A 21,041-nucleotide genomic window follows, 5' to 3' on the forward strand; every position below is an offset into this window, starting at 1 on the left:
ATGCTTCAAATAATAAAAACTTGCACAAAGACTCAGGATGAATTTTCCCTTTCAACACTGATGCAAAATTTGACTTCTGAGAATGAGAGAAGAAAAAGAACAGTCCTTCCTCTGAACTACTGGAAGTTAACCACAGAGAGAGAGAAGGAAGGCAGGATGATGCTTCCACAGCTGCTAATAACTGCTGTCTCACGCCAACACACTGTGTTGGAACTCTGTTCAGGCATGAACCGTTCTGGTGCACACCAAAAAATTTACCCAGCTACAACCAGTCAATAGATTTTATTTCTTTTCCTGATCTCAGTGACATAATTCAACTTCCTTGTTCTCCATCTCTTCTAACAAAAACTCCTTGGATAATCTGGAATTGGATGCTTCTTCAAGTGTGTACTCATACTCAGGTTTAGTATTCACCACATTAATAAGCAAGGATTACTCGGATGGGTGGCAGGTCACCCCAAGCTAGCTTTATAACAAATCTGGACCTAAGAACAAAAGAACATCTATTTTAAAGCATAAATTTATAATAATGGTGAGCATAACAAACATCATTATATTATCTTAATAGCAAAAATGCTCACTGCCTATATCAGTATTTCAGTTAGCCCATATGCTCCCTAAAATTAATACAATTTTGTCTCTGCTAACATAAAATGGAGTGCCTATACCCTGAATAGATGCTATTTGCCTGGAGGCAAAAGAAAGTGGCAGAGAACAAGTTCTTAAAGGTACACCCTCAAAATGCATCTGAGCCTGAGCTGTCATTGAAAAGGGGGATCCCATCCACTCGCAGCAGAGCGAGTTTAACAGTTAACAGTTCCCTTAAGACAGCAATGTTTCTTCCAGGGACGGTTTCAGTCAGATTGGTGAGCTCCCCAACTGCTGTGTCCATTGTTTGTGCCAAGGTAAGACTGCCACAGCTACCCAGCTAGTTCAGGTATCACTAGCAAAAGCTTCTCCTCTGTATTTTTTTTAAAGAACCACATGCGTAACATGCGTGCAACTTCTCTGACTATTCTCTAAGAAGCTAAAGGAGAAAATACATATTTTTTTCCGCAACTGGGCAATAAAAATACTAATTATCATAACGCCAAGACCAATATTTTGCTAGAGTATATTAGAAATTCACTTGATTTGTCCCCTTTAAATTTTAAATAATCCTTCTGTTTGGTATCATTCTAACTTCAATGGACCATGTGACACTGCAAGTACAAGTATATTGGGTTTAGAGCTGTGTGACAAGATGGATTTGCTCTGTTGCACTAGGTCCCAGTGGCTGTGTGTTGCAGGCTAAAGCAGTGCACTGACCTGGTAGTCTAACATGAGGAGTAATGTGCACCGCACACTGACATCCCCAGGCCTCTTCACCTGGAAGCCATCTGTCTCCTGGGTTGTGGGAGTTCTGTGCCACTAACAAAGGGAAAAACAAAATTGTTGGTCTTTTTCCACTGATGTCCATGGAGGTGCATCTTGCACAGTATACCATACCAGAATTAGACAAGTGCATGCTTTCTGAAGATCTGGCAATCTAAAAAATAATCTAAAAAAGATAACAACAAAACCAATCCACAACAGCCCCCCACCTCCATCCCCCAGTCATTTCAATTCAGCTTTAGTGCAGAATCTGCTCTGCTGTTGACATACTTCACTTGTTACGAGAAATGTGTACAATATTTTCATCTTTTCATACATTCTGTTCTAAGATGAGCACTGCAGCACTAAATCATCTATGTTTTTATAGTAGATTCCTCTAGCAAACATTCTTAAGAATAATGGAATTTTGAAAACTTTGAAAATACTTTAAATGAGATAATGAATGCAAAGTCCCTTAAACAAGGGAAGCAACAGGCGCCAGGTGTTTATGTGTGCCAGTAAATAGTTTCTACACAAAGGGTGCACAGCTTTCTCACCTCCACAAGATGATTGTCAGGTCCATAAAGATCTTTGTCCAGTTCAATAACCAAACTCTTAAAAAAAGATGAAAACTTCCGTTTCTGTTTGCTGAGCTGTACAAGCAGAAGAACCAGAGGTGTATAAGGCTGCATTTATTAGCTTGTGTCCTAGACTTCTCAGTCTGCCTTGAACATTAAATCCCATGTAAACCACAAGTGTGATCAATCTAATTGAGTTCTCCCTTTGACAAAAACAGGGTAAGATGAAAAAATGCCAACAGTAGTGGAACAGTGTACATTTTAGGGAAGACTTCCTTGACTCTTAATGTTATTGAAAAGCACTGGCTTGTAAGGTGAACATGGCATCCATGAGAAAGGTTCAGAAAATGGCCATGAAAATTATCTCAGGACTGGAGCACCTCTCCTGTGAGAACAGGCTGAGAGAGTTGGGGCTGCTCAGCCGAGAGAAACATAGGTTGCAGGGAATATTCAAAGGGAGCTTGTAAGAAAGATCAAGGGCAACTTTTTACCAAGACCTGTAATTACAGGGTTGGACTGGTCTTAAGAAGGGCATTTTTTACTCAGAGGGTGGTGAGGCACAGGTTGCCCACAGAAGCTGTGGCTGGCCTATCCCTGAAAGTGTTCCAGGCCAGGCTGGAAGGGGCTTTCAGCAACACGGACCAGTGGAAGGGGTCCCTGTCCAGGGCAGTGGGATGGAATGAGATGGTCCTGAAGATCCCTTCCAACCCAAACCCTTCTATGATCACAAGTCCTCTGTATACCTTTCTTTTTAACAGCCTGGGATTTTTTTGATGAATGCTAATTTCTTGGTCTGATTTATCAGATTACAGTAAATTTTGCAGACTGTCATACACTAAGCAAAACTATTTCCTATTAAGTTTTTTATTTTCGTTTAATTATCAGTATTTGTTGTTTAGTGCACAGCTCATGTTGTCTATATTAAAAATTAGAAGGTCTGTGATTACCTGACTCTCCACAGAATACAGACCACAGGATTCCAATTTATTTCTTTGTGTTTAATGCAGATAACATTTTATTAAAAAATGCTGGTAATTAAAAAGCTATGTTCTTCCAATAAAGAATCTCTTTCTTTATTGACATTTATGCTCTAATTTCTAAACTGAATCTAACTTCAATTCCCAGATGCTGCACTTTGTCACCACTTCTTCCTCCAGCAAGACTCTGATTCATGTACAGGTACCTCCAGACAGACTGAAAGCCTTGCCCTCTCCATGCATGCATGTTCTCAGTCTGTTTAGCCTATAACCACTTACTTGTGAAGTAATTTCAAATAGATGGATGCCTTTATTAGCAAAGTCCAGCCTTCCCCAAGACAGCTAAATCCACCACTGAGGTTTCTGAGGACTTCATAATAGTAAAATGTTTCTTCCATCCTTGCTCTAACTATTCATACATTGTGTGGTACCCTCTAAGAATATGAAGTACTGCCTTCTCCTTGTTATCCTGCTCTTCACAAGATGCAATGCCCACTGTAGGCCAGAATTACCACACCTGCTGTAACCTGAACCCTGCCATCTCTTTAAAAGGATTAGTCTCAGCCCTCTTCTCTCCACTTCCTCCCACCTATCCCATCCTTATGTCTGCCTCATTTTCTGCTGCACTCGCTAATATTCCCATTAGGGACCTATCCCTCACTTGGGCTGGGCACAACGCCTTCCCAGCAGCAACAAGCCAACACTGCCATTCAGACATGGCTTGTCTCAGCTGATGTTCCCAGTACAACCTACCACTCCAAAGGACAATCTTTAGACCCTGCCAGCCCCAGTGAAGCAGAGATAAATCATACATCATCCAGGAGCTTCCCCTCCACACGCAGCTCCCACGAAGCAATGCTGCCATCAGAGTCATCAGCGTCTGATTTTGCAGGATTAAATGTGTTGGAGATGTAAAGTCTCAGTTTCCGCTTTTGCTGTTATGCACATAGACAAGGGAAAAGTACATATCCAGTTTAAGTTCAGGATCTGAGGAAGCTGCAGGAAAGGTGACAATTACACATATAATAGGGAATCTCCATTCAAGCTGCATCCAAGCTGCACCAGTTGTATTAGAATTTAAGATTCTTTACATGTACGAAAATACATTGAAGAGCTGAAACTAAAAATTCCTTTCAAAAACTCCTGGCCATACAAACATGCTGAAATTCACTGTAAATGGAGGAAGACAGGAGGTTGCCATGCCTAAGAAGTGATACATCCTATACTTCTAGATTAGATATCTGAGAAATCACTGTGGGTAAAGCATGATATTATGTCCTTTCTGGCTTCGACCTAGCTAGATTGCTAAAATTCAGCTGCAACACTATTGCAACACAAATGTCTTTCATAGTTGCATAGCTCAGATTTGTATATGGCAGTCACAAATACAGCTCATGCTGCGAACTACCTGCTGGGCACACCCTGCCCATCTGCATCGTGCCATCCTGTAGCACCTGCTAATACTCCTCCTGCAGACACACCTGAACACACCAACACACACACCACTGCCTCACTCTCCTCTTCACCCCAGCTGCCTTCACCCTGAGCAAACATGCTGCAGCTCCAGCTTGCTGGGAGACTTGTGTGAAGGAAGGCACCCTGCCTCATCCCTAACCCAGGTGCTGAAGTCTGCCAGAGATACAATCATGCTAATACATTGTCATTTTTACAGACCACCTGAAGCTTCCCAGTCACTGTAGTGGCTTACGGCTGTGTCATCTCTCATGCCCTTCCTTCCATGCATCACGTGGAAAACTCAGCTATTAAGTCTGATGCATGGATTCCAGAAAAGATTGTTACCAAAAATTACTTTGGGACTCTAATCTCCAATACCTATGTAGATGACAATGTCAAAAAGGCTACAGTTGTCAAGTTCATGCCGTAAGAAAGGCTCAATCTTGTAAAGCTTATACACACATAGGAGAGAACGAAGCTACATGCAGCAGATTATACAGCATAACCTGGCATAGAGGAATGGGGAAGGCAGAGATGTATGGCGGAAGAGGAACAGGAAAATTACTACATTCTGCCAAATCTGGAGAAGACAGTAACAGAGAGGTTTGATAGAAATGCAGTGTCTACAGTATGCTCTGACAGGGAACAGGATTTTCCGAAGTGCCATCAGTGCAGAAAATGACACATTTACACAGGTAAAAACAGCAGATTAGCAGAAAAATATTCTTGTGAATCCATGTTTTTTCCATCTTTTCCCACAGGATTTCTGTTGCCAAAGTGCTATTTCATAATATAATTATTTTAATGACCCCAAATCTCTATTTAGTGTGGTGGATTTGTGAAGGATTTCACCTTTCTAAACTCAAAGCTCTTCAAATAACCCTGGACATTTTATGCGCCATTCCTAAATTTTATCCCCACCTGGATTACTTGCAGAACTGTACCTACATACACAAGCAGGCTTTTACTTAATAGACATCTAGTGTCAGCAGCACCACTGGCTCCTTGTAAGAGCTACCTGGGAAAGGTTCTGCTCCCAGACATTTTGGCAGGCTGTCTCCTCTTCCAGGCCCAGGAACTAGACAATGGCTTTTGAACTTGCCCTACAAGCCCTTATTACCAACAGTGGTAATACATAGAATTTAAAGAAAATAAATTTAGAAATCCCTAGCAAGATTTCAGAACTGTGGCTTTAGAGCCAGGAACAGTTACTTTGAACCCTTAAATTCTTTCTCTCCTACCGTGACTATTCTCCTGGCAGCTGATTCAAACTACCAGTGAGCAATAAGACCCTTAGCAGGGACCCAAGAGTACAGTATGAATCCTACCTGAAGGGATCTATCTAGTAACAACTCCAGCATGCACAGCCATACTGCTATCATAAGGATGTCCAGTCTTGGAAGATGCCGGCTTAGAGATGAGATATAGTTAAAACTGAGCTCAAGAAAGAAAGACACCAACATGGTGCTGGGTAGGGTTTTAAAGTACAGGCCATGAAGTCTCTTCAGTTGCTGATACACACCAAAAATCACTTGCAGTATCCCTATGTTCCACAAGAATGTCAAGGTCATATCCAGAAGGCTCTCAGAATGAGAGAAGGAACACCTTCTTCTGTCTCCAGTTGAGCAACTCCATCTCATCCAGGGAGGAAATGATAACATTTATGAGCAACTTGATTGCTTTGCAGCTTAAATAAAGTGGTGGCAAGAAGTGACAGCCCTTCAATAAATTCTGTAAATTTCTCAGCCATGTGCTTTATCACACAGACCTAGAATCTGTTCTCCTCTCTGTACAGTGGATTCTCAGAGAACAGAAGAGCAAGCAACCGAAGGACTCTCAGTAGCTGGGAGCAAAAACTAAAGAGAAGACTTACAGCTCTAGGGCAAAAAGTAAGTATCATATTTCATGTCTTCAGTCACACCAGAACTTCACTACCCAAAAAGGCAAGGCTAAGCAGGAGGAACTTCACAGAGACTTGATCAACTTTGTGATTCAAATAATCTCTTGTCCAAAAATCAGTAAACGCTTCAGCTCCTTGTTCTCTTACAGTAAGACACTGATCTTTGACTCAGCTTCAGCAAAAGGAACTTTTAAGAGCAGTCATATTAAAATGAAAAGTCTACCCCTAAACCCATTGTATTTCACTTACAATTTCTCTTTGAGAAAACTAAAAGGAAAGAAGTAATCACAGGTAACAGATGAGTGGTAATGTCAGCAATGAACTCCTGCAAAGGTCTCAGCACAGCTGCTGGGTGAGCTCACATGAAATCAAGCAGATCTGAATGGGAGGCTGACAGGAACAGTGGAGCAGCACACTCAAAGCTCGCTCTTTCTCCAAGTTCTCTGATGTCATCCTCACACAAATGAATACGGCTTTAAGTAATGAATACAGCTTTAAATGGGTGAAATGCTGGAGATCTGTCAAATCCTCCAGAAAACCTTCCCTGGTTTACAGTGTTACCTTTTTTTTTTTTTTTTTCAGTTTCCATTAGTATTGAATCCCTAACAAGTCAAATCAGAAAGCAAGTATCTGATGATTCCAGGATCTGTGTGTTATCCCCCAGATAAATCTCCATCAACTGCTGAAGTTAGTTTCCTTCAATGAACTCTCAGCCTGGACCCAAAACCTCCCAGGCCCTTCCAGGGAAGTTGTGCTTGGGATTTCAAACAAACAAACAAAGTTATTAGCAGACAGTCTACCGCTGACTGACTCAAGAAAATCTGACTGCAAGTCTTGTAAGTAGTATTGTGTTAAAAGCTCTCTAAGTATATCTTAAGGGTGAATTTCTACAAACCTCAATATAGCATAAAAACCTCAAGCACAAAGCACAGAAAAGATTAAAATCTGTGCTTTTGCATATACAGTAACTGTTTTCCGGTCTCACAGAAAAAAAAGCTTTTTAGAAAGCAAAATGAACAGTGGTAGCATGGAAACTAAAAATCAGGAAACAGAAAAAACAATGACCACTGTCTGATCATTATAAAATACCCAAATTAAATGAAGAATGTCCATATCAGAGTTGGAATATAGAGGCATCTTGCTCAGAGTAGCAGCGAGATATGTCAAAATGTGTAGAGGAAACAAAATTAGTTGGGTAACTCCTGAAAAGAAAATGGACATGAACTTAAAAATGGCCAACACAAAGCAGAAAAACCAATGACTTGGTAGACTAGACAAGTATAATGAATAATAAAAGAAATGAGACAGTATTTACTGAGTTCAAAATTGCACTGACACATGAAAAACACTTATAAACAGTTCTATAAAAGCATAAACAACAAAAACAAAACTCAGAAAAAGGTGAAGCAAATGCTACAGAGGAATAAAATGGAAATTAGTATGCACAGTAGTCTACAAAATCAGCTGTAGCAGCTTATTTCATAGTTGCATATTCTACTTTCTCAGGAGAGAATGAGGAGTTGTATAGTGACAGGTAATAAGAAGTCAGGTGCACAGAAAAATTATTTTTCTACAGGGATTGGGAGGAATGAATTTTTTCACCCGAGAAAAGAGAACATTAAAGAACCTGAAAGACATATTTAAAACACTAACTGATTAAAGGAGATAAGGTGTTTGCATTTTCCTTATCTTATAATGCAAAAAGCAGAACACAGAATTATGCCACAAGACAAGTGTTTCAGAAAAAAACCTAATTGCTTTCTGGCAACAATCCACTATCAATTCCTCAGTCATCTTAAAACCTGAAAGTGGGGAAAAAAAGTATCTCAATTCACAAAACTAGGGAGAGAGACACTGTGATGGTGTTCTGATGCTACTACTTGTTTTTCACCTAAAAATGGAGAACCTGGAAGCAGATCATTTAGTTTGGGAACTGCAACTATACACATATCTGGTAAATGGAATGTCTCACACCAGTTCACTGCAAAAGAGGGACAGTCTCTGGATGACAGTCTGTGGTTTGGGTGAGATGAAAGCACTGTCTGTGGTGCCAGGACTTGGAGTAGGAGCCCTGCCCATGTCACAGTCATATCCCACTTTCAGTCACAAGACCCTGGTTCAGGCTTTGGGATGAAAATCATCTCAGTCTTAAAATTATGTTTATGGCGACAACTGTCTATCTCAGGGTTACACAGTGGAGACAAATAAGCATTTTAGGGTGTTATCTATCTATACTATTTTAAATATCCACTTCTGTATGAGAAGAATTGCGCCCTGAGCACCACTGTCTACACCAACTTAATCTCTCAACTATGAAGGGAGCTGAGAGTGACTAGCTCAGATATAAATGAATGAAATGGCTATGTCTATACTTAGCCAAATAAATCCCACTCCCAAAGTCCACCATGGCCTTAGAGCTGCACAGATTTTCAGTAATTAATTCTTTAATGACATCTACTGATCTGTTGAGTGTATAGTTTCTGTTTCCTTCAGGTCATGGACCTTGCTATATCTGTCAAGCAGCCCTGTCTGCCTGACTACCTCCTAAAAGTTCTTTCTGGAATTCTGACCATGTGGGTCCTTCCATGAAGTCTGTACAAGGACTCTTGCTAATGCTGCTCTGCAGACAATGAATTCTGAGACTCTCATGACAGATGCAATCCAGGAATGCAGGACTGGCTGAAGAAGAGGAGAGTACACAGCAGTGCCCAACCAGCAGAAACTGCCAAGGGAGCTGAAGAGGGCTGCTGACAGCAGTCAAAGGAGCTGACAGGTGGGGAAGGACATTTTCCCCTTCAACAGCCGGCCAAACGCCAGGTCTCCTCACTTCTTCAGCCATACCACAGCTGTCATCTGCTTCAAGAGTGCACCTGCTCTCAGGAGATCCAAGGAGGATCAACAAGCCAAACATATTTTATGCACTGTCCTCACAAAAAAAAAAAAAAAAAAGCTTTAACCACTTATGCCTAAAATTTCCCCAGAATCGTTAGTCTTCAGACAGAAAAAAAACCCAACCTGAGCAACACTAGACCATAAATCTGTGGCTCCCTACAACCACAGATTCTAGCTGTTTCTAGCTGCAGCTCAATCACCGCAACAAACACTGTAACTGCAGCTACAGCTGGTAACTCTGAGAAATCCTGCTTATTACCCACATAATTTCACATACTTTAGACAAATTCATACTTCGCATAGGATTACAATCCCAGTTTGAGAATCACCGTTCTAAGACAAGTATTTCAAAATTACAAAAGCTTTGATAAGAGATGGAAATGCACAAATAACTTCTACTGCTGTTACCAATTCTGCAACTATAATAAAATGGAAATACTTAACATTAAGAAAAACCCAAGTTTATCTAGGTTTAGCCCTATTTTGACAGTTCTGATACCCATATGCTAGGACCACCTACACATGAATTTGGAAAACATCTATTTGATCATTCTCTAGATGTTAACTGAGTACAGTAAGTGATATTTAAAATGTGTTTGCTGAGCCCTAGACAGAAACAGAATTTTCTGTCTACAGTTTCTGTAGAGTGTTGTGTCTCCTACACTCTTCTCTATCCCAGACACTGAATATCTCCATAGCACAGCTTACAGCTAGGACCTTGTGCACTTGTTGATTCCCTTATTAAAGACTGCTACAGAATAAATAACTTCCTGCTGATTTATGAATTTAAGTCAAAGTCTTCAATCACCTTTAAATATGGCCGGATTCCTAACTAGTTTAAGAGAATGGTGTTCTACCCATATCAAGAAGGTAAGACAAATTATTTCTTCTGAGAGTAAAATATATTATGTGCAACACTTTTTAAGAATGAACTCATGATTTAGACCATCCACAATTCAGTTTCCTTTCTGTCTAGGTGTTAATGGAACTTAATAACTTAATTGTTTCTTTTTTTGGTTTGTTTTTGTTTGGTTTTTGGTGGTTTTTTGGTTTGGTTTTTTTTTTTGGTTGGTTGGTTTTTTGTTTGGGTTTTATGGGTTTTTTTTGTTTGTTTGTTTTTTGTTGTTGCTTTATTCGTTTCACATATATCAACAGGAAAAACACCAAGAGGTAAAAGCCTTCCGTGTTTTATCAGGTGCCTGTACAGTGACAAAAGCAACAGAATATTGATCTTTGTTGGGCTGACCCCCATCACAGTGGTACAGACAAGAATGATAGCTTTATGTCACAGCAGACATATGGCTACAAAACCCTTCATTCTATGGGAATTATTTGAGGAATAGAGTATGAGCTACCCAATACAGTTACAGAACTTAAATGAGACATGAAAAGAAATTCTTCGCAATGAGAATGGGCAAAAAATGTAACAGACTGCCTAACAAGGCTGTGAAACCTCCATCCTTACAGATTTTCAAACTCAACAAGGCCTTGACAACCCTGTTTTTAGCAGAAGGTTGAACTAAATAACTTCCAGTTTCCTCCAATATAAACTCTTCCATGATTCCAATGAATAGACTCCGAAAACTTAGAAAAAACCTTTTCAGTGGGATATTAGGAAGAGCAAAGTGCTGGACTTTATCTAATAGAAACTGCAGAAAATGTCACCCATTCTTTTTTTACACAACTAATAATTTCTGTAAGTAATTCTTCCCATTGTATGCTCTGTTATTCCACAAGTTCCACTTTTGACCAAATTTGAATTGAAAACATAACACATACCTTCAGCACATCCCTCTAATCACTTATTTTCTCATTTTTTACTGTTTTAATACCAAGTTCCCAAACCAATGTTTATCGATCCTTTATTTATCCCTAGGCTATTATTCCCCTTATTAAAGACTTTCAGAAGCTAGAGCTGGTAATAGCCACTGAATTTTCTCTACCACTTTCCAAAGCATGCTGATTCCCAGCTGTTTACTCTTAGGAGCTTTGTTTAACCCATTCCAAAGCACTTCTGCTAATGAGACTTTAGCTTGAAAGGTATTTCCACCATTTACTACAAGAATTATTTGCCTCCCCTGACACAATCTCCAAGTTTTCCACAACATACCTTCATTGGTCTCTTCAGTGCCTCCTGAATGTCCACACGCTTCCGCATGATGGTCTGGTCCAGCTTGCGCTCAAAGGCCAAGAGATCCATGTAGGCCTGCGACTCAGGAACCAGCTCCCGGATCTGAGAAGGAAGCACGGTATTCCTCAACACCAGGAGCACAAATCCGCCATGCTGCAGAACAGCCACACTGACGCATTCCCAGCCCTTGGACAGAGTGCCCAGAGGGGCTCTCCCTGCGACAGCAGCTCCCAGACAGCGGGGCAGCTCTCAGAGGCACGGGACAAGCACAGACTGAAGAGCAGGAGCACAGAACTGAGGCTAATGCACTCTGGAAGCCCTCACCTGAATCCACAGAGCCTGAACCATGGCTGCGTTCTTCCAGAGAGGCTTAGCTACCAGAAGCCAGGGAGACTACATTTGGCAATCCAAACTACAGTGAATTTGTCCTAGAATTCTAAAAAACTAGAAAAGTGCAGCATCCCCCAAACTAAAGGGGGAGGGGGGTGGGGTGTGTTCATGTCGGTGTTTCAAAAACAAGTGTCACCCATTGTAAGTAAAAATGCCAGGTAGGGTGCCTGCCTTTGTCAGCACATCTTCCTGTGCTGGTGAAATTGACCTCCATGTCAAAGTCTCAACATGACCGGCCATCAGGTGTCAACTTACGATCCTGACAACTTTTATTGCGAGTTTAATACATTAGTTAACTACATTAGTTCTATTGACAAACCCCCTTTTTATGTTCTCTTTTACAGGGAAGTTAGCAGAGGAGGGGATATGAAGTAGGTTGGAGTATGACCTAATGAACTGAGCTTAGAAATCGGTAAATACACCCTTAAATTAAAATGTTGCTTCTTAATTTGGAATAACTCATGCAGGAAAATAATAAAAAGGTACTGTAAGTAACTAAAATAGATCTACTAGACAACTTTTTCTATTTCTACAATATTCACTCTAGCTTTTCTATTTCTACAACATTCACGCAATATTCACTCCTGTATTTCCATAGGAATTAAAAGTGAGTTGGTATTCATGTTTTGCTTTAGAAACAGAATTAGTTGCAGTTAAATTTACAGTTTATATCTGGTGTAAGGCACAAACACCTATGTGAGAGACACGAGGCATGCACCTGTTCCCTGTGGAACAAGGACATGAGAACAATTGCAGAGGTCATGCCAACAGCTGGCTCTCCTAGTATTGTGTTTCTGACAAGGGTTGAAAGTTTCTGCCTTTCATATCCACAACAGTCCAAGGCAGAGCGTTCCAGAACCTCACCAGGCAATGTAGGAGGAAGAACCTCCTTTTGCTCCTTTGGAACCTGCCACGAGTGAGTTTCATTTGATGCCATTTCCCTCCACTGCTGGAGCAGCAGTGGGAAGACATTCCCTAGGCACCTGTGCTATATGTTTTACAGGTTTTTGCCATCCCTTTCTTAATGATTTTCTTTTCCAGCCTGACAACAAACAATTTCTCCTTGCTGTATTTAGACAGACTAAGGTTATTAAATAAATGTATCTTTCAACTGACTCTTTTTGTTTTGAGATGGTAGAATACCTGCTCTACTTACAGCAAGACTAAAACTTTGGAAAAGCAGAAATCACAGATACTTTGGAAAAGTAGAAACCAGAGTAAAAACTCTGTTCAGCTTTAGACAAACCATTATAGTTTTAACTGCTTATATGCCTTCTCAAAATGTTAGTATCAGCTGCATGATAAAAGAAACATGAGCATGAAGAGCAAGCACTACCCTGGAAACATCAAAGAATTGACAGACAGCTTGCAGAGCAAGGGCAGCGAGGCACTGAGTGCAGATCTTTTGACACAACAAAACACCCCAGTGTTTTTTTCCTGTTCTGCACACATGAAAAGATTTCTCAGTTCCTTGCCTGAAGAAATTAATGATGGTGTGCTACAGTCAATTAAAAATTCTGGACCGGGAGAGTAGTTTCAGACCTCTAATGCCAAGTGCCATCAGAGTCAGTCTGTGAATGCCCTGGGCACAGGCTGAAGCATGGCCTACAGAGTCCTTAGGATAGAGCCTATGCAGCACAGGTGATACAGCCTTTCTGGCTGGTTCAACAGGTACTAGACCAGGATCTAATCAAATTTCTAGGACGTTTGTAGAAACAGCAGAAACCTTCAATAAATATTTTTATTCCATGCTTTTACATCTTTTATCACATGAAAGTGAAATGGTTATCTCCTATGCCATTCCTTTACCCAAACTAGATGCTAAATATTACAAGATGCTAAAAAGCACAAACACTTTAAAATCAGCCAAAGACAAAAGTGCATCTAATTCCTTGAACTGCAAATGGCCACAGTTGGGAGAGCGTTTGAGAGAGGAATTGTACGTGCTGTGTTTGTATTCTTCTCTAGGGATATGTTATGGTCACAGCAAAGATGGGATTTGGGCAAGATCAAAGGCTTACTCAGGCCAGTTTTGTGAGCTGTCAGTCTTTTGCTTTCTCACCCTACTACTGGAATAATCTTTCAGAGGCATAACAATGCCTATGGGACAAGGATCTGTGCAGCCTGCCTAATTCCTTCCCTTGCATGGTTTGCCCTAACAGAAAAGTTCATAGCTCCGTGCAGGTCTACACTCTTCTACTAAAGTTTTAACTAGAAATGCAAAAAGAGTGTTTCAATACTTCAATTCTCCATTCTGGCCTTGATCTAGTTGACAAAACTCCAGAAAGCACCTAGCAGAACCAGCATCTCATCAGCCAAGGTTTTGAACATATGTAGTTATACTTTATCTTAGAATTCCATGAATAACTGGAAGATATTACTATTAACATTAGTAAGACAGTGTCTTACTGCAGTTATCTTTCTATTATGAAAATTCAAACATTTCAAATTTTTATAAATTACTAAAAAGCAATTGTCATTAAATTATGCATTTTTATCTATGATTTTCACAAGATTTTTTATCAGTGATGACAAAAAAATGGCCAACTTGCAGGTGGGGGCAATGACGACAGTGTGGAAGGAACGACATGATGGCAGACAGTGTGGAGGCCCTGCCACACCTGCCTGTAAACAGATGTGCAAGGCTGGTGAGACAGAATCAGAGACCAAGCAACAGCTGCAACACTACAAATTCTGGGATACAAACATCTTTGGATAGCTTCTATGGCTGTCACAGAACGACAGCTTGGAAGGCAACAACAGCAGTCAGGAGGCTGGGGAAAGCAATGAGGAAGCCTTCTGCAAGAAGATGAGCAGCAGAAAGAAGGCTAAAGAACAAGCCAGGAGTGGGTCTGGTTCTGCTGCTCACGTCCAAAGCCACAGAGAAGGCTCCACGCTGTCTCTGGCTCCATTGCTCCGGGCTGAGCGCGGCCCTCGGGCCCCCAGAGCCCCGAGCCCAGGTCAGGGGGGCGGCAGGGCTGTGCACAGGGACCCTGACAGGCTGCACAGACAGGACGGCTCCTCAGCACGGTGAAGGTGGGCACAGGGAAAGCTCTGCTCCTGGCATGGAGTCACACCGGGCAGGGGCACAGGGGGCATTGCTGCGGTACCAAACACACTGGCAGGAGAGGACCTGGAGGCCCTGAGGGACACACAACAAGGGCAGAAGGACTCTGAGGGGCAAGGCAGCCATAGCAAAGGTCAGCTGCAAAAGGGGCTGCATTAGCACAGGTTTTGCCATCAAGCCCAGGAAAGAGGCTCTTCCCTCCTACTCCACGCTGGTGGAACTGGATCTGGACTGGTGGGCACAGGACCACAAAGATGTGACATCTTGGAGCAAGGCCTGCAGAGCACGTTGGGGGCTGGAGCACAGACCTGACAGGAGAACCTGCAAGAGCTTCCCCAGCCTGGAGAAGAAAAGGGAAAGGAGGTTGCCCGGGAGAGTGTGATGGCCATGGGGACTGGTGAAGCACAGACAGGGCCAGCCTCCCCTTGGAGGTGCATGACATTAGGGTGAGAGGCAGCAGAAACTCACTGCAGCATGGGCAATTCACTCCCTATAAGGAAGTGGTTTCTAGAAAAAAAAACCTCTGACAGAACAAACAACACACATTATGGTATTAAAACCTTGGAACAGGCTGCCAAGAAATGCTCTGGAGCGTCCAGCCTTGGCTGGAGGTATTCAGAACCCATCTGGACAAGGTCCTGAGCAAGCTGATGCAATTTGAACCTGTTTTATACATCAGCTGGCCAGCAAATCTTTCACAGGTCCTATTGTCGTGCACCTCCAGGATCTCAGAAAAAGCCCAGTAAATAAAACTGGACCTATTGCAGGCAGGAACAACTGGAGCTGCATTCTTCACTGCTTAAGCAGGAAAAACAAAACAGTTTCAGTAATCTTGATTAAAAAAAAAAAAAAAAACAAAAAAAAACCAAAACAACAAACCTCCAATAAATAGAGATTTGGCAGCATCTTGAGAATTAGGCTACCCAAGAATTTCTGTCTTTGAGATAGATAACAAAATCCAAAACCTCTTCCTCCCCCAAGTTTGACAAGTTCAGTTTGATCCTTGGCCTTTTTTACTACCTATGGCAGATGGACATAACCCACGCATTTCACATGTATTGCTGAGAACCAGAATTTTTATCTTAAGTGGCAGTGACTGAAGTCTGACTTGGCAGCTACTGCACAGTTTCCCTACTGAGAATCTTTAGACTATAGCTTATTGACACAAGTATCTCTACCACTGAAGCTTCTATGGTCAAAGAAAGACAGCTAAGGGCTGACATTCCTTATAAATCATAACTGTGCAACCCTACAACCCCTAAGAGAGAGTGGTTTGAGGAGGATTTCTAACTGACTACTACAGGGCCGGTAACACAGTCCAGTAAAACGGCAAAAGCAATCCATGTTCTTGGTCCTCCTCTCTTAAGACATGGCAAGCCATTGATATTGCTAGGTCCCCTCAGAGGCATCCTTCAGGCTGAACAAGGCCAGTTGTCTCAGTCTTTCCTCATGTGCTGATCCAGTCATTCAATCAACCTGAAAATCATCCACTGACCTTAGTCCAGTTTGCCAATGTTTTTCTTGAATTCAGGATCCTAAAACTAGACACAGTGCTCTAGCACTGAGCTATTGAGTATGGAGCAAAGAAGGGTAATCAAGTGCCTCAATCTCTTGGCTGTGCTCCTGGACACAGAGCTCTGGACACTGTTAGTCATCTCTGCTGACAAGACATACCTCCTGCTCACACTCAGCTCACTGTCCAACAGTGCCTCCAGGGCCTTTCCAGCAGTGCTGCTTCTCAGCCAGGCAGTCCTCCTCTTTCTCAAGGAAGAACATTTGACTTAGTTGACTTTCAGAAAGTTCTTGTTGGTTCATTCCTCCAGCATGTCCACAAGCATATCAACTGGTTTCCCCACACAGAGATTGGTCCGCCTGTAGATTTCATAAGCCAGCATGGCACTGCCTCCTCCAGTGGCAAGGATGCTGGACTGATCAGCTGCTATGACACATCCCTGCAGCACTCTGAGCAACCATTAGCCACCTTCTCAGCCTCATCATGCACCCACATGGCTGTCAGCCCATTCAGACCAAAATGTCCCAACCTGAATACAAAACTATTACGTATGAGAGAGTGGCCTTGAAAGGACATTGGCCAGTTCTCTCAGCTCCCTCAGATGTAGCCTGTTGGTTATCATGGAGTTGTACAGGTCAAGTTTCCTCAACGAATCCCTGGCCCTATCCCTGTCCATTGTGGCCTGTACCTCTTGGATGTGTTCACTGATCACAGGGCACGGGAGGCATCATTAGTGCAGACTGAACAAAGAAGGCTTTGAGTGCTTCAGACTTATTGTCTGTGTCATCACTGGATCACCCAGCCCGCTCAGCATGGAGCACACATTCTCCTTGGTCAGCCTTTATTACTAGTGCAATAGAAGAAGCTTTTCTTCTCCTTGATGTCCCTTGAAGATCTCAACTACAGCTGAGCTTTGACTTTGCTGATACCATTCCCTGCAATGCCCAGGCAATTGTTCTAAACTCCTCCTTTGTAACCTTGTCCCTGCTTCACTTCTTGTACATTGCCTTTTGACATTGGGACCAGCACTGTGATTACCTAATTCTGGGCTCCTCATAAATCTGCTCATTTTCCTGCATTTAAAGCAGGCTGCTCTTAAAGGTCCTTAAAGACCTCCCAGATTCCTTGAGACATTTTGCCCCTCAAAGCTGCTTCTCAAGGAATCACACCTACCAGTCCCCTGAATAAGGCCAACTCTGATTGTCCAAAGTCCAGGGTTTGTACTTGACTACTCTCCTTCCTCATCCCTGGCAAGATCTTTAATTTCTCTCTTTCACAGTTGCTATATCCAAGGCTACCACTGACTATCACACCCCTAACCTCTTCTTTTTTACATGAAAGAATGGCAGATCCAGGTGTTTCTCACCTCTGGCTGGCTCAGATGAAGAAAGAGGTGGACAACAGCCATGCAGTGACCAACCCACAGCAGGACAGCTATTATGGCATGGGATCTGTGCAGAGAATTCCATATGGTGGTCAGTGAACAGCAGCAGCAAAAATTGACTAAATATTTGTGTAAAGGAAAATGAAGTAGAGAAGATGAAAAGGAGAGGACAGGTGTAAAAAACCTTGTCAGCACAGCTAGACAAAAAGTCCTCAGGAATCTGGGGCTGAGTGAGAAGAACAGCAGCCAATACTAAGAGACAAGCATGCCACAGAAGGAGGGGCAGTTTGCTGTTTCAAAGTTGAACTCCACTCTGCAAGTTAAACAAGGAAAAGTAGAGATGGACACAGCTATATGAAGCCAGAATGGTTTTCAGCTGAGATTCCTGCATCAGAATGGGTAGGCAAGGAAGACAAAAAATCAGAATGGTGGATCACATTCACATCTCCCTGGGAAAAAATGTAATGACTCAATACTAAGAGAAAATAAGACTGACCAGAAGTAATGAGGAGGCAAGGCCTAGAGAAAGAGGTACAATCTGAGGTGCAGTCATGTGTCCCTACAGACAGTTTGTGGTCTGAGGTTGAAATTGAGGCACAGCTGTGAAACCCAGGTCACAAAGGTAACATCAGCTCCAGAGATTTAGGAACCCAGCCATGAATGAAGATGCCTGTGAACTTCTCCAAAACTGAATGAGGGTTTCAGCGACAGCCAAGTGTGAACAAGGGAAAGATCCAGAAGTGAGGAAAATAGGGCAGGAAAGAGCCTGCTGGACAGACCTAGAGTCAATGTTAAATACACTATAAAAAAACTAAGCCTTGTTATGTTACTGTATGTCAATGTGAGTGTAACCAAAGTCCTTGTGTTAAAACTGCATTTTAGACAAAATATATGCTGTCAATACAATCAACCTGCATTTAAGTAAAGTATTTGACATACAGTCATAAAGGGAACCACTCCTAAAGACTGAAAAATGGGGGTTGGAGCAAGACCTGGTGTAGGAAAAAAGTGTTCTTGTACAAAAAAGGAGAAGTATGCTAAGAAAACTTAGTAATGATAAATTTGGGTGTCACTGTCATTGCAAGGAAGAGGATAGTACAGAGAATGTAAGGAAGCTCAGAACCGTATAATGGAGATGGGATCATATATAGAATTACAACACATAGGATCATGCCTCAGAGTCTAAATCCTGCTCTAATATGGGAATTCATCAGTTGCATATGACAGAAAGCAGAAATACTTGTATTAGCCAATCACAGAATGACCAGAGGCTGTATCAATGTGGAAAGGCCAATAAAAAAAAAAAAAGACCCAAACAAACAAACAAAAAAAAAAACAAAACAAAAAAAAAAAAAACCCAAACACCCAAAAAAGCACAGCAATCCTAATTTGTAGTGCTATTTCCAATAGAGCTAAAAATGCAGGAACTGCATCCAAGCATGGTGGATACTGGCAATCTGTAATACTATGTATAGTTCTGGTTTTTTGAGAGGTAGATTTAAAAAAGTTTGAAAAACATTAATTTAACCAGGATCAGAGAAAACAAATGACTAAGAGGATTTCAAGAGGGAGCCTCTCTAACTTAGCAAACTAAAAGTACTTCCCTTGCCGAGCCTAGCAAAACAAAAAAAAAAACCCAAGCTGCCAGGTCAAAAGTATGTTTCAGGTAAGGAACCTAACTAGTTTTGAAGTGGCAGTTGTGTCATGGCTTCCAAGACAGATGGAACTAGACTGGAAGTGCCAGGATGTCCCATGCTATTGCCTAATCCCATCTTCCTACGTGCACAGTTTGCTGGGTTGAATTTTTAATACAATTATATTCCTGCAAAATTAAATCCTTCTCAAATAGTTGACCTGGAGTGGCTCAGGGATCCTACCCAACCAGCACAATGCTCCAGGACTGCGGCACAGGCTTGACCAGAGAGCCTGGAAATCCAACAAGAGGTTACCTGTGCCAACTGCTGAGTCATTGTCGTAGCAAGGAACAGTGGGAACCCACCTCCTTTCCACTACTACATAAGACCATTTTCAAGAGTCAAATGTATTTAATATCTTCCCCTCTTCTCTTCAAATTTCCCAGAAAACATAAGCAAGACTCTGCAAAAAATCTGTGGGTAACAGATGCTGACTGGCTGGAAAACATTCCAGAGGTAGTTCCAGAAAGCTGGAAGTTTTACCCATGTTTCACATGCATTCTACAGCCACCAGTGCCCACCTTCCACTTGACAGGACAATGATGTGCACAGCATTTCTTCATCCCACAGATGGTGTAAGGGATTTCTGACACACTAACTGCAGCCTAACAGAGTACCTTAACCCAGACAGAGGTCACATCATTGATACCACTACTGCAGCTGCACTCATAAAAACCCCACTGCAGAAGAGACTTCTAGCAAATGCCTTATTACTCCATCAGTTAAAGCTATTGGCTGGCAGCAACAAAGATACTGAAAAGCAAGAATATTTGGTGACAGCATGGTTCTGAAAGCATCTATAGAGATTTCTGACACACCTATGTAAGGCTCCACCTATTAAAGAATTATCATGGACTTGGTAAACAGAGTCAGTGATCTTCTGCTGGCAAAAAAGTGTGATTGCCTCTTACACCTTTTAATCTTATAAAGGCAACACGCAAAATAAAAACCAAAAATATAAACACTCCTACAACCAACCAACCCAAAACAAAACTAAAAGCATCTTGAAATGGACATATATTTCCAGCAACAGCCTCACTATACAGAATGTATCATTGTCTGTGAAAACAGTTTGTGTGGGACAGACAAAACTGACAGTACAAGAAACTTAGGTTTCATTATAAAAAAGGCACAGACCACCAGCAGAGCAGGAATGAGGCTTCAACATAATTAGCAGGGAGGCTGCAAGTGATTCAAAGGTCTGGGTTTAATGGTAGCTTAGTCCCTTCAAGACAGCAACATAAGAGATCTAATGGCTTACATATGAAAGGCTCTGCTTTCAGAAAGTGGCAGGAGTAACAAGACAAGAAGTGATAGCATAACATCAGGAGTACCAAAGTGGCCTCACCTCTTTGGATGGCTGGTAGTAGGCACCTGTGAAATGTCACAGAACTGACTTTGGATCGTGCCAGCAAGCGGGCTCACTTTAGCAGTGGAGCTTGAAAACTTGAAAAGGATATGGAGGAAAAGGACATACCTGTCCAAGGGATTCTGAGCCCAGAAAAAGCACCAGAAGTCAAAGCAGCTTAGATTAGGATGTGACAAGGCTATGTATTTTGAAGCCTTTAGGGACCAAGCAGTTTCTTGTGAACTGTACTGAAGAGGATAAAGAAAAAGTATGGGAATAATGAGAGAGGAGAGCAGAGAGAAATCCCAATGTTTAGAAAGGAAGTAGAAGATGTAAGCACTGAGGATCAAACATAGGCA

At 41.8% G+C, this 21,041-nt stretch overlaps 1 protein-coding gene across 4 annotated transcripts in view; it reads right to left on the reverse strand.

Annotated features, from left to right (window-relative positions):
• SMARCD3 (SWI/SNF related, matrix associated, actin dependent regulator of chromatin, subfamily d, member 3) overlaps positions 1-21,041 on the reverse strand; it is a 74,469-nt gene that overhangs the window by 13,804 nt on the left and 39,624 nt on the right. For all 4 annotated transcript variants that reach the window (XM_058041803.1, XM_058041794.1, XM_058041811.1 and 1 more), the window contains 4 exons: positions 11,266-11,388; positions 3,721-3,843; positions 1,911-2,006; positions 1,309-1,410 (listed from right to left, as the gene is read on the reverse strand). In XM_058041803.1, coding sequence (XP_057897786.1) covers positions 1,309-1,410; positions 1,911-2,006; positions 3,721-3,843; positions 11,266-11,388 — 444 coding nt within the window. The remainder of the gene's footprint in view (positions 1-1,308; positions 1,411-1,910; positions 2,007-3,720; positions 3,844-11,265; positions 11,389-21,041) is intronic.

Source organism: Melospiza georgiana, chromosome 1 (assembly GCF_028018845.1).
Source record: "Melospiza georgiana isolate bMelGeo1 chromosome 1, bMelGeo1.pri, whole genome shotgun sequence".
In the NCBI taxonomy this organism is placed as follows: Eukaryota; Metazoa; Chordata; class Aves; order Passeriformes; family Passerellidae; genus Melospiza; species Melospiza georgiana.